Source organism: Pygocentrus nattereri, chromosome 21 (assembly GCF_015220715.1).
Source record: "Pygocentrus nattereri isolate fPygNat1 chromosome 21, fPygNat1.pri, whole genome shotgun sequence".
NCBI lineage: Eukaryota > Metazoa > Chordata > Actinopteri > Characiformes > Serrasalmidae > Pygocentrus > Pygocentrus nattereri.
In genome coordinates this window covers 5,649,272-5,663,086 of record NC_051231.1, presented here as the reverse complement: position 1 = coordinate 5,663,086, position 13,815 = coordinate 5,649,272, and the positions used below count along the sequence as shown (strand labels likewise).

The window sequence follows — 13,815 nt, the reverse complement described above, 5'->3', positions numbered from 1 at the left end:
TGGCTCTATATAGAACCATGAACACCCAAAGGACCCTTTGCATGATTAAAGGTTTCTTTGCATCATGAAAGGGTTCTTCAGACTGATAGAGAATGTACTGTATTTGTCTATATATATATATGTGTGTGTGTGTATAGAGCCTTTTTGAAAAGGGTTCCACTACTCTTAAAGGTTTTTGGTACTATATGGAACATTACATACACTCTTAAAAAGGTGGTTCTTCAAGGGTTCTTTAGGCATTAACTGTGACAATCTATAGAACTATTTGAATAGAAATGGTTCTTTGTAATTTCTTCCGTATAACAGAAAAAAAAATTCCATTTAGCATTAAAACGGGATCCTCTGTTATTCAAAGTCAAAGAACCACTTTGGTCCCATTCAGAACCTTTTTTCCTAACATTACGTCTTCTGGGCCAACTTTAAACAAGTTATTTTACATGTTTGAATGGAACAAATGAAATAAGTTTGAATCAACTGAGGAGTGTGAATTTACAGTGGCTCCTTTGTTTCTTGGGTGGTCCAAGCTTCCTCTAGCAGGAAGCGATAAAACAGATCCAGTAAGGAACAGCCCAAATTGCTCCGATTTAGCTAAGTCCACATGAATGAAATGCTCTGGGTGTCTCACCACAGTCGAGAGGACAGTTAGAGCTGGCGCAGCTTTCCTGTGTGTGCAGAGTTTTCAATGCTTACATATCATGCATTCAAAATGGTGCTGAAAGAAATTAAGGCCAGACTTCTCTTGTGCTTCCGTGGTGACTGGGTTGGGTATTTTAGACCATACTGCAGTTCAAAGTAAACCCATGTCTCTGGTTCTCTTTCTGGTTTTGGGCGGCCCCAAACTTTAGCTCACAAGATGCAGCTCGAGGATTTTACTGGCGGGCAGCTGGACTCTGGAGGAAATGGGCGTTGAAGAGACTCCTATACAAACCAAGCCTACATTCCTCCCTCTCTCTCGCTTTTTCCCCAGAAAGTGAGTGGAGAGAGTGAGTAAGAAGGGGGAGGGGAGTGACATCTGAGTGAAAGAGAGGAAAACAGTGGACCAGGAGAGGACAGAGGGACACACTTTTGAGATCTGACATTCCCTTGAGCTTCGTAAACCACCGCAAGGTAAGGTCTAACTCAGTATTTTGAGATTTTAGCAGATTTTGGTGCGTCAGGACTGTTTTAGGATTGCATACACTTGATTGCGTTATGGATTTTAAGACATTTGCATCTTTTTATGGACTTTAACTTGTACGCACTTCTGTCCAGATAGTTCTACAAGGTCTCAGACAAAGGAAATTCCAGGTTCAGAACTGAGGTTTAGGTTTGAATGAAAGAGACATTATGTTTACATCATGGTATCCCACCCTGGCGTTCTTTCATTATCGTCCGCACCACCTCTTGAATGCTGTTGATGAGCGTATGCTTTATGAGTATAGATACACTGTTTTTGCTCATGATGTTTGGGGCAGTTCTACCGGGCATTATGTTCTTCAGTTCCAAACTGCATGACTAACAGAGCTGCCTTTGGACCAAATGTGTGCTAGATATAAGCCTCAGACATGAATAATGGGGTTGGTTGTCACATTTTTCACTCTGATTCTCTGATCTCCCTAATAATCTTCCCACATAACTCAAACCAGCCAAACGGGGATCTAATGAAAGCTCAGACTGTCCTGCACAAAATGAGTGGGACGTTTTTTTAAAGTTGTTTCTCTGGCATGATGAGATACTACGGTTGTCTGTCACACAGCTTGGGGATGGTTGTCAGTCTGTATAACGTGCCCTAAACCTATAATTAATGACTATAAAATGAGTACAATAACAGATCTGCCCACACATCCGTCTCAGTGAAGAGCAGTGAATGAGACTGACGTTTAAAGAACATATCTTTAGATTCGTTAGTGAGGTGGCCAACTCCCTTCTGGCACTGGTCACTCAGTGGGTGTGGAATTTAAGCGTTAGGTGGTTACACGTGCCTTTGAGTATCCACCATAAAACTATGGTGAGTCAGACTGTCTGTTTACACTGGGAAGCAGTGTTCTGAATGGGCTTTCTGTAGTAAGTAGTGGGGGGAATTACAGCTATGAACCCAAACTGAAATCTGATATGCAGCAATATGTAAGTTTCAAATACCCTTATTAGCAAATGTGGATTTCCCTTATATTCAACTGATATTTGTCTAATATGGACATGCATGCCAACTTATTTGAAATTGGCCATTTTCAAATTTGGGACATATATTTCAGCCAATTATCAACACATATATCACTGCTGTCAAGACAGAACCTCGTATCTCCAATACGAGGACTTTACAGGAGAAGGAACTGTTGGGGCAGTCATGGGCTGGAGGTTAGGGAACCAGCCTCATGACCAGAAGGTTGCCGGTTCGATCCAAGGAGCTGACAGCACATGACTGAGCTGTCCTTGAGCAAGACACCTAACCCCCGACTGCTCCCCAGGTGCTGTGGATTGGGCTGCCTCTGCACACTCTGGGTCAGTGTGCTCACTGCCCCCTAGTGTGTGGTGTTTCACATCGTGGAGGTGAAATTTCCCCATTGTAGGACTAATAAGGGTCTATTAATTTAATTAAACATACTCTACTTTTAATGTAAGTCAATGGAACCAAACATGTTCCAAGTAATTTTTGGTCATTTTTGATGCTCCATTCATCATGAAATTTACACACAATGTAAAGGTCAACAGGCATTTTCAAATTATGTCAAAAGCTGAAAAACGACAAAAATAGAGATAGAGGTTTTGTTCGGACAGTAATATGTTTTACACATACATTTAACAATATATGATAGAAAACAATAATCACACATAGATGGCATATATTACTCATATATGCTAACTTCATGTTATATAAGAGTTTTGACCATCTTTGTTTCTTCCACAGCCTTAATAATTGAGTGAAAATTAGCATCATAGCTACAGTACTAAACTCTAAAACGATGCACATTGTAAACTATGCAATAAAAGTATTACTGTATAAAATGAATAAGAATATTGGGCCTCATTCACCAACCATTCTTAAGAAGAAATGTCTTCCTAGATTGCAGTTTTTGAGAAGATTCTGACATTCACCAGTGTTTTCTTATTATATGGGATTTGTTCTTAGGTAAGAACAAAATCTACACACACTCTAGAGCACAAAGGTGAGAACAGTTCTGCAGTTTAGGAACACGTCATGAACTTGACGTAGACTTTTTCTTAGGACCTTTCTCAAAAACACAAAAACTTAGGAAGATATCGATGAATGAAGCCAAATGTTCTCAGACACATTAAAATAATGTAATATTTCAAGACAAAGAGATAACTTAGTAACAGTTCTAAGTGTTCTGGCATGTATTCAACCATGTATCAGATCATATATCACTGCTGTTGGAAGAAAACCTCGTATCTCCATTTTTGAACTTTTTCTGTTTTTGATATCATTTGAAAATACCTGTTGACCTTTACATTATATGTAAATTTCATGATGCATGGACTAAAGGAAACAGCCTAAAAGGACTTGGAAAAAAGTCTGGTTCCATTGACTTACATTAAAAGTAAAGTAGGTTTTTTCCTTCTCCTGTAAAGTTAGCATTTTGGAGATACGAGGTTTTCATTCAACAACAGCGGTACGTATGATCCATATCACCATTTCTAACCAATTTTTTGGGGTTAGAAATGATATTTAACATATTTTGATCTTTGTGTTCCAAAACGTAAACAAATTATTTTGCTATCCAAGGAATTTAGCTTCATATTGTAGTTCCATTGACTATTCTTAAACAACTTCTAGGGAAGCATAATGATGCCTGAATCATATCATATTAAAAATATATATTCACATCAGACAGATGTTTTTCAACTGATATTTAAGGGTTTTTTTGTGCTCCAGGGTACAGAGTGGAATGTTTAAGCAACACAGGGCTACTGTGCTAAAATCTCTGCATTTGTAAGACTATAGAAATAAAATCAATAAATATTAGATTTGTCCGTAATGCCAGACATATGCATGAAAAATATCAGATATCAGCATCGGCTCCAACAAATTGACCTTCTTTTGAGTCCTTTACGAAACCACTGGAGGAAAGTTGTGTTTTGGCAGTGTTTGGTATCTAACCAGAAGCAACAGCTTGTAGAAGGGAAGTGAGATTTTATTTTTAGATATGGGAGCAGTAGAGCAACGTTCTAGTGACGGTATTTTGTAGATATTTCACACTTGCATGATAAAGTGCTCTAAAAAGGAGGGGAAGAAGATGTCAGCTGAGGTGGAACTGAAACAGGGAAATCAACTCAGCAATATTTCCAGACAGCATTCAGAGCCCACATATTTGTATGATATGCGGCAGCGCTGAGGTCAGCCGAGAGCGCAGTTCAGTTTGAGTTAGTGGATAATGAGAAAAGCGTATAATGCATTATAATGCATGGTCCTAGTTGAAGATCAAAGAGTCGGTCAACAGCAGTGTTTACACAGTGCTAAGAAAGGCTTGTGCATCAGAGACAGCTTCAAACACACTGTCGGTTGACTGGCGGTGGTTGAGAAGCTGTTTGGTCGACGCTGATATAATTGTCAGATATTTAGAGCAACATGATGAGAGGCTTCATCTTTTCTCCCCTGGGAGTGAATGAGGAGAGTGTTACAGGGAGCGGGAGAAGCTAGTTAGGTTGGCTTGAAAAAGTCAACTTGCTGTTTTATCATTTTCTTATTATTATAATTCTACAGCCAAACAATTGCAACATTTGAGCTTGTAGAACCTTTAACTGAATATGTTGCTTGGGCCTTTTAAACCAATGTGATATTCAAACATGATCATTTTCCTATAGGAATGAATGAGGGAATGCTTAACATCAAACTCAAAAGTCATTTCATTTAAATAATATACAGTGCTTGTACCTCTACATCATATTCCACCATAGTTAGTTTACAGTCTGCAGCCAAATGTTTGGACACTCTTTTTATCATTATATATAAAATTATGTTTGCCATACCATAGCAATGTCCTAGCAACACCATAGCAACCACCTGGGATAGCACAGCAATGGCCTAGCAATTATGTAGCAACATCTTTACAATCACCTGGGATACCATAGCAATGGCCTAGCAGTACCTTAGCAACCACCCGCGTATCATAGCAACAGCCTAGCAATACCTTAGCAACCACCTAATAACCATCAAGCAATATACAGCACATTGGAATACTACAGGTGACCCATAACCACACCCTAGCAACTACCTGAAATTACTATATAAACCCAATTAAGTTATTGAAAATAATAGTGTTCTGGAACTGCTTTAACTATTTCTGTGTAAATAAATTGTTAAAATAAATAAAGTGAACATAAGTCAGAATTGATCACAGCAGATATCCGAAACAATTAATGCCTCATTAACCTCATATAGGTTATTACAAAGAATGGTTATAAATACACTGCCTGGTGCCTGAGACATTGTTTTACAGTAGGTTTATTTTGGCCTATAAATGTTTTTTTTTTAATCATTCATGGCAGAGAGTGTAATTTTCATTGAATGACTTGGAAAACCACCTGAGTCCACTGACTTACATTAAAAATAAATATGTTTTTTTCCTTTTTCTCTAAAGTTACCATTTTGGAGATACAAGGTTTTTCCTACTTGATTCATTATTTTAATCAAGTAACAAGCCCTTACTTGAGTATAGGGTTAAGCTACTCTACCTACCTCTGTGAGTTGTTCAATGACATTCTCTGCCCACAGGACCAGCTACAATGGTGCTCTTGTTGATGATGGTGACAGTGCTTCATTTGGTAACCCTGGCCATTCTGTTTATAGCCACTATGGAGAAGGTATGACAGTTTCTAAGTTGGTACAGCGCTCATATCATCACTTCATGTATGTAATAGTATAAGAACATCAAACTCACTGTGAACTAGGACCTAGTGTTTAGTATCATGGCTTTTGCATTACCCTTAAGCAAATTACAGTGGGGAAAAAAAGTCAGTCACCAATTGTGCAAGTTCTCCCACTTAAAAAGATGAGAGAGGCCTGTAATTGACATCATAGGTAGACCTCAACTATGAGAGACAAAATGAGGGAAAAAAAATCAGAAAATCACATTGTCTGATTTTTAAAGAATTTATTTGCAAATAATGGTGGAAAATAAGTATTTGGTCACCTACAAACAAGCAATATTTCTGGCTGTCACAGACCTGTAACTTTTTCTTTAAGAGGTTTCTTTGTCCTCCACTCATTACCTGTATTAATGGCACCTGTTTGACCTCGTTATCTGTATAAAAGACACCTGCCCACAACCTCAAACAGTCACACTCCAAATACCACTATGGTGAAGACCAAAGAGCTGTCGAAGGACACCAGAAACAAGATTGTAGACCTGCACCAGGCTGGGAAGACTGAATCTGCAATAGGCAAGCAGGTTGGTGTGAAGAAATCTACTGTGGGAGCAATAATCAGAAAATGGAAGACCTACAAGACCACTGCTAATCTCCCTCGATCAGGGGCTCCACGCAAGATCTCAGCCCGTGGGGTCAAAATGATCACAAGAACGGTGAGCAGACATCCCAGAACCACACGGGGGGACCTGATGAATGACCTGCAGAAAACTGGGACCAATGTTACAAAGGCTACTGTCAGTAACACACTACGCCGCCAGGGACTCAGATCTTGCAGTGCCAGACGTGTCCCCCTGCTTAAGCCAGTACATACCCGGGCGCGTCTGAAGTTTGCTAGAGAGCATTTGGATGTTCTGGAAGAGTGTTGGGAGAATGTCATATGGTCAGATGAAACCAAAGTAGAACTGTTTGGTACAAACACAACTCGTCGTGTTTGGAGGAGAGTGAATGCTGAGTTGCATCCAAAGAACACCATACCAACTGTGAAGCATGGGGGTGGCAACATCATGCTTTGGGGCTGTTTCTCTGCAAAGGAACCAGGACAACTGGTCCGTGTACATGAAAGAATGAATGGGGCCATGAATTGTGAGATTTTGAGTGCGAACCTCCTTCCATCGGCAAGGGCACTGAAGATGAAACGTGGCTGGGTCTTTCAGCATGACAATGATCCCAAGCACACTGCCAGGGCAACAAAGGAGTGGCTTCGTAAGAAGGATTTCAAGGTCCTGGAGTGGCCTAGCCAGTCTCCAGATCTCAACCCCATAGAAGACCTTTGGAGGGAGTTGAAAGTCCGTGTTGCCCGCCGACAGCCCCAAAACATCACTGCTCTAGAGGAGAGCTGCATGGAGGAATGGGCCAACATACCAGCAGCGGTGTGTGCCAACCTTGTAAAGACTTACAGAAAACGTTTGACCTCTGTCATTGCCAACAAAGCATATATAACAAAGTATTGAGATGAACTTTTGTTATTGACCAAATACTTATTTTAATTCTTTAAAAATCAGACAATGTGATTTTCTGAATTTTTTTCCCCATTTTGTCTCTCATAGTTGAGGTCTACCTATGATGTCAATTACAGGCCTCTCTCATCTTTTTAAGTGGGAGAACTTGCACAATTGGTGACTGACTAAATAATTTTTCCCCACTGTATATTGTGAGCATTCTGGCTAACCTCCTGATATTCCAGGTTTTCTAAATACATATTAAGGCATATTGCAATATGTAGCTATTTAGTGTACTGTGATCATGTGACTTTGTCATGTACTATTATAAGACTTTGCTATGTTTCAGTCGTGGTGGACGCTGGACAATGTGGAGAATGTGGATCTCTGGCATAAGTGCATGTATGACAACAACACAGAGACATGGTTATGTGCCTCCGTAAATGAGAACGGTAAAGAACCGTCACTGACCATCCATCAGTTTCTATCGCTGTAAACTCTCTGTTCTGAAATATACTGCTCATTATTCACGATTTGATCGTTCCACATTAAAAGCACGTTTTATTTAGTATTTAATTACACCTTTTTAGAGACGTCACTTTTTCTTGTTTAATAACAATGTTTTTCTGTCCTTTTTCAGTCCTTTTGGTGGACTTTTGATGGAGATGTTGTTTCCTCTTTCTGTCAGAATGGCTGCAATCAGTGCAGGCGCTCATGGTCCTCTCAGTGGTCTTCTCCTCCATGTCCTTCCTGGTGTTCCTGGGCCAGCTCTTCACCATGTCCAGAGGAGGACTCTTCTACTTCACCGGCTTTTGCCAGATTTTAGCAGGTATAAAAGGAAACACAAACAGGGAGCTGTGGGCTTCATTAATCAGCATCTCACATTATATGTTGGTTTTCCAGACAGACTAACTGGGCTAAAGGGTTTTCAATAGAAATTTCAAACAGACCACTTTAGCTCAGGTTTAGGCATAATTACATTTGCTCAAGGTCCGTTTTAAAGCGTGTTTCAAAGTGTGTCAATCATCCAATACATTTGGTGTCTAAAGTTTACTTCTTTAGGTCCAAGTTGAATATAACTAACGAGTAATGGAAGTGCCAGGGTTAGTATGTCATGGAACACAAGTACTGGAAATACATATTCAGAAATTAAGTTACATTTTGTAAAGGCAAGTTATTTTTTACATTTTAGAAGAATACTTTTAGAATACTTACTCAATTAATTAGGAAAAAACACATGAGAGACAATAAAAATGCTAATCTCCTCAGTAGGGGGCAAACTTGCCAAATTGTTGACTCGAACTCCTCTTAGACTCATCAATTATTGACTTGCAACTCCACTCAGTCTAGCAAATAATTTTACACAACCTTCAAAAGAACCACCATCCACACTGTTTATTTACTTCTTTTAGAATCAGTGCATGTACGTAGCAAACTTGCACATGAGAGAAAGTATAAAGAGGACTTCAATTTACAGCCTCATTGCATCAAAGCTCCTACTAAAGCCTGAGTAGACTGATAAATCAAACTAATAATCTCCTCAGTTGTGGACATATGAGTGATAAGTTTAGCATCTGGACTCTTGGGGAGCTGCGGGAGAAGCAGTGGACTGAAACAGGCAGTGAAACAGAAAAATGTAAAGAATTTTCAGAACTTCTGATGAGCAGTTTTCATAGATTTGATCATGGAATGCTTTACTGAATACTTTCAGGACAATTAATTCAGTATTCAGCCGTTGCTGCTTTTTTAAACATTATTTCGCCAAACCCTGAAAACTGCACACCTCAGTCATCACAGACATCCGTCAGACCTGCTTATGTACTTTCTGACACTGAATGACATACTGTATGTACAGAAATGGCTGATAAATGTAGAAATCAAATTGGCTTCAAGATGACTGCTACAGTTTTGAGCTTTTATCCATTTTTTAAAATAACAGCAACAAACAGTGTCAAAAAACACAAAGGCAAGTCTGTTGAGAGCGTGTGATGATTTAAGCATTTGAGCATTTTGTACAATGCTAACGTATGGAGTATAAGCTTCCATTGCTTGTTAGCAACATTATCCAAGTAGCTCCAGTGCTAAAGAAGCAAACGTCAGACACCAGACTTGGCTTGGCTGATTGATTAAGTTTAGAGTAAGGAGAAGACTTTTTTTCACTGAACTCTTTCCGTATTGTGTGTTCTGTACTTTTGGTTTCAACAGAAAATTTGAATGTTTGGTTCTTACATGAATTAAATATCAAGCTGGATCTCTCACTGTTGTCACATTTCACTGATCAGAAACAGCATTGGTGTAACACAGTGCCCCCCTGTGGCCATGTGAGACACAATTTCTCATTTTCTTCCTCCGCTCTGTCAGGTTTGGCAGCGTTTGCGGCCGTCCTGATTTACACTTTCCAGCGGGAGCTGATCCTGCAGTTTTCGAAGGAGCTGTCCAAGGGCCGTTTTGGGTACTGCTTCATCCTGGCCTGGGTGTGTGTCCCCCTGCTCATCTGCAGCGGGGTGCTGTATGTGCACCTGCGCAAGACAGACAAATCTTAAGCTTGGTCAAAGACTGTGCATTACTTACTGCATTCATTTAGTTTAAGAGTACATGTCTGTCATGCTTTAATCCTTATAGGTGGAGTTTGAGTTGCGTGTGTGTGCGTGTGTGCGTGTGTGTGTGTGTGTGTGTGTGTGTGTGTGTGTGTGTTTGTGTGTGTGTGTTTGTGTTGGGGGGGTGCAACACTTTATTTTACCTGCATACTTAGAGACACGTACTGACCAGAGATGAGGACTTTAGTTGCACTTGTCAGCGCTGAAGTGATTTCAACTGATTCATTGCTCAAATTGGAATAGCCAATGACTGACGTCCAAGTCAAGTCTCACCAATAATTTACTCGCAACTCCACACAGACTCAACAGTGACTTGCAACTCCATTTGGACCAGCCAGTTATTGAGTTGCAACTTCACTCAGACTAGCAAACACTTGAACTGAAGTTATTGTCACTGAACTCGACTCAGACTTTTTTTAACGTTACTCCTTGACTGACTTTTAACTCAATTGGACTAACCTTTGCAACTTCACTTGGACTAACCATTTACTGACTTTCAACTTAACTCAAACTAGTCCTTGACTGACTCTCAACTCTACACAGACTATTATTGACTATTTAAACCAGACAGTTACTGACTTGCAACTTGTTTCGCACTAACCCTTGACTGACTCGCAACTTGACCCAGACTAGCCTGTGACAAACTCGCAACTTGATTTGGAAAATCCATTGCCTGGCCATAAAACAACTCGGGCCATAAAACAAGGTTGTACCCTGTCTAATGTGCATCATGGATAAATAACATACCAGCTTTCTCTTCATTTCTAATAACAATTTGATACGTAACTAAAGTTCATGGCTTAAAACTCAAGACTTGATTCTGACTCATAGCTCAGAGACTCAGGCCTTGACTCAGACTTGCGTAAAGTGCCTTGGAAGCATCTCTGGTACTGACTCTCAGTCTACTGACATGAACGTACAGTAAAGATTTTAAGGGGTTAAAGACCAGTTCTACAACAAATAACTACTGCCACGTTATAAAAAGGCGAACATAAAGCAGTAGAAGCATTTTTAATCATACTGTATTATACAAACATTCATATGCAAAAGTTTTGACACATTGGTCAAATGACACGTTTTGTTGATTTCTGTTGAAAATATTTGGACAAATTCTTTACAGAGAACACACAAATGCACATTTTAGCATATTGACAAAAACATACAAAACAATTTTACATTTCATTTTGTTCCAATATGTTAAACTCACACAACTAGCCACACAACCTCTGTGTAGACAATCAACACAATGTGACTTGACCGGGTGTTTTCAAGCTTTTGCATATGACTCCATCTCCAGAATAGTAGCTTTACAGGGGAAGGCAAAAACATTCTTAACTTTTAATGCAAGTTAATGTAAAGAGAATTTATTCCAAGTCATTTCGGAGCATTGATCAATCACCATGTGAAGGACAGCTGCTGTGTTGGTATTACTTTCCATTTCAATTCTTTTTAATTTAAAGCATTAACATTAACCTGATAAAGCGATTTAAGCTCCAATGCACCCCACCACCCCCCTACTTTGCACTTTTCTGGGTATCCCTGCTTCTGCTGTATTCACCCTGTATTCTGTGTTCCATGCTAAACTCTGGACTTTCACGTGGTGTGCTGCTACAGAACGTACACAGATGTTACTTTAGCAGAGTAACTGAATTTTCAGCATATTGTTTGTCAGTATTATGCTATGTGACCTGTTATGTCATTTCCAGCTCTGTTAAATCAGTACATCATTTTGAGATGACTGACATATGGAGAACAAAGTGATTTCTTATGGTCTATATAAACAATGCTAAAGAAGAGCATCGCCTATGTATGTTAAAGCTTTACTGCATATTTCCTTTATTTGAGTGTATTAAAATGTAAATATATAGTAGTAGTATAGTAGTAGTAGTAGTAGTAGTAGTAGTAGTAGTAGTAGTATAGTAGTAGTAGTATAGTGCAGTGGCTAACACCTCTGCCTTCTATGCTATAGACTGGGGTACAGTCTCCCAACTAAACTATATCAATAAGAATCCTTGGGCAAGACTTCCTACACTACATTCGCCCACCTGTGTTAAAAAGGATCAAATTGTAAGTTGCTCTGGATAAGAGTGTCTGCCAAATGTCATAAATGTAAAATGTACATGAAATAAAGGTTCTGTGCAGGTACAGTTTTTGTTCAACAAGGTACAAACAATGTAAACGTACCCTCAAAGGTACAATAGTGGTTTTAAGGTCCAGTTATGAACCTTAACTAAGCTCTTCCCAGCTGAAAGGTGCAGAGCAAATGACAATATATGTTGTTCTTATGATAAATTATGTCATGATACAAGGCAGTATGCCTTTCTGATCATATCATGTACATCATCATTACTTTCAGTACGCAAACCAATTGCCTGTTTCATTATAAAGGAAGCAAAATTTGTCCCGTTTCACTGGACTTATTGCAACGCATTATAACAAATGCTGAAAAAAATCATTGTATTTGCAGTTTTTGATATATATTTTAGATATATTTTAAAATGAAGCACTACTGCATTTAAACATCTCAGATGTCTGAGAAAATAAATATTGTGTCATATTGTGTATCGTGAAAATTTCTTAAAATACTTAATATTAGATTTTTGCCATATCACCCACCTAATTTGTCCCCTTTCATAACCTACTGTTTTAAAACAGAACAATAAAAAGCCTGAAGACGAGACGGGATGTTTGGTGTGAACGGCAATGGATTGTATCTGGACATTGTGCTTACATTCATATTATGCTTGCCAGTGCACTAAGGCAAAAAAAAGTTGAAGTGGGACAAACCCGATTTTTGCCCTAATGTGACAGATCTGATGTTTTCAGGGCCGTGTGCAAATCTGATCTTTTCAAATTCGACCTGAGCCACTTTCATATGTGGTCCTAGATGGGATACGCATCTGATTCGTGGCCATGCGCCCTTAACAGCTACGTTCACATTATAAGCCTCATTGTTGAAATCTGATGTTTTGCTCAAATCTGATCTCTCTGACACGATTGCTCACACGGGTTTACATAAGTGATTAAAATTTGTCATTAATGTGAACGAGCCGGCGTCTTGAAATGACCCTCATGTGCACATCCACATGAATGAATAAGTAACGTAACATTCAATGATGGTGCATACGCCAAGGAAAAAAAGCACATGAATTCTGATCTGAGCATCACATTAAGGGCGCACGGCCACGAATTGAATACGTATCCGATTTAGGACCACATATGAAAGTGGCTCAGGTTGGATTTGAAAAGATCAGATTTGTGTCCACACGGCCCTGAAAACATCAAATCTGATTCACATTAGGGCAAAAAATCGGATTTGTGCCACTTCAATCTGTTAATGTGAATGTAGCCTAAATGTGATGCTCAGATCAGAATTCATGTGCTTTTTTCCCCCCACTGTGCGTGCGCCATCATTCAGCGTTACCACGGCAGCAGCGCTGAACAGAAGTCAAAGCCTGTAAACGGTGGAAAAGCAGCTCATCTCACCTTTTTCTCCTTCGTCTGGCTCTAATAATGAAGCTGAGAGCTGATCAGAGTTAATGATCTTCTCAGAGAAGCTCGTTCTGCTCGTTAGTTTGTGCTGATGATGCAGTGATTCAGTCTCGTGACGTTACTGAGTAGGAGGAGCTCATGTCGTGATTGTAACAACTGTAGAAAAATAAAGTCTCTGATTAGTGCCTGCGATGAAGGCAGGAGGCCCTGTTGGTCCACATTCATCAAATACCACAAACGCACACGTGTCATCATTGAACCATACAAGTGTGCCAGACATTAAGATACTGCTGAATGAGATTAAGCACACACTAACTCAGCCACCCCTCAGATACGTTTCAGACAAGTCCTACACCACTGTTCAGGAGGGAATCCCCATATTAGTATAATATTTTAGATTTTAAGGTAATCGTCACCAAATT

At 39.4% G+C, this 13,815-nt stretch overlaps 1 protein-coding gene across 1 annotated transcript; it reads left to right on the top strand.

The window, feature by feature from the left end:
• Positions 1–971: 971 nt before the first annotated feature.
• si:dkey-264d12.4 (epithelial membrane protein 3) lies at positions 972–12,302 on the top strand. Its single transcript, XM_017720935.2, has 5 exons — positions 972–1,107; positions 5,711–5,799; positions 7,654–7,756; positions 7,993–8,133; positions 9,666–12,302. The coding sequence occupies exons 2-5, from the start codon at positions 5,722–5,724 to the stop codon at positions 9,845–9,847; spliced, it is 504 nt and encodes a 167-aa protein (XP_017576424.2). The 5' UTR covers positions 972–1,107; positions 5,711–5,721; the 3' UTR covers positions 9,848–12,302.
• Positions 12,303–13,815: the final 1,513 nt, after the last annotated feature.

Excerpts from the sequence above, each read along its gene's own strand:
- si:dkey-264d12.4 (XM_017720935.2), top strand. The coding sequence starts at position 5,722 with ATGGTGCTCTTGTTGATGATGGTGACAGTGCTTCATTTGGTAACCCTG. Across the intron at positions 7,757-7,992 it reads TGCCTCCGTAAATGAGAACG|AATGGCTGCAATCAGTGCAG; the intron begins GTAAAGAACCGT and ends TCTTTCTGTCAG. Across the intron at positions 8,134-9,665 it reads CTTTTGCCAGATTTTAGCAG|GTTTGGCAGCGTTTGCGGCC; the intron begins GTATAAAAGGAA and ends CCGCTCTGTCAG.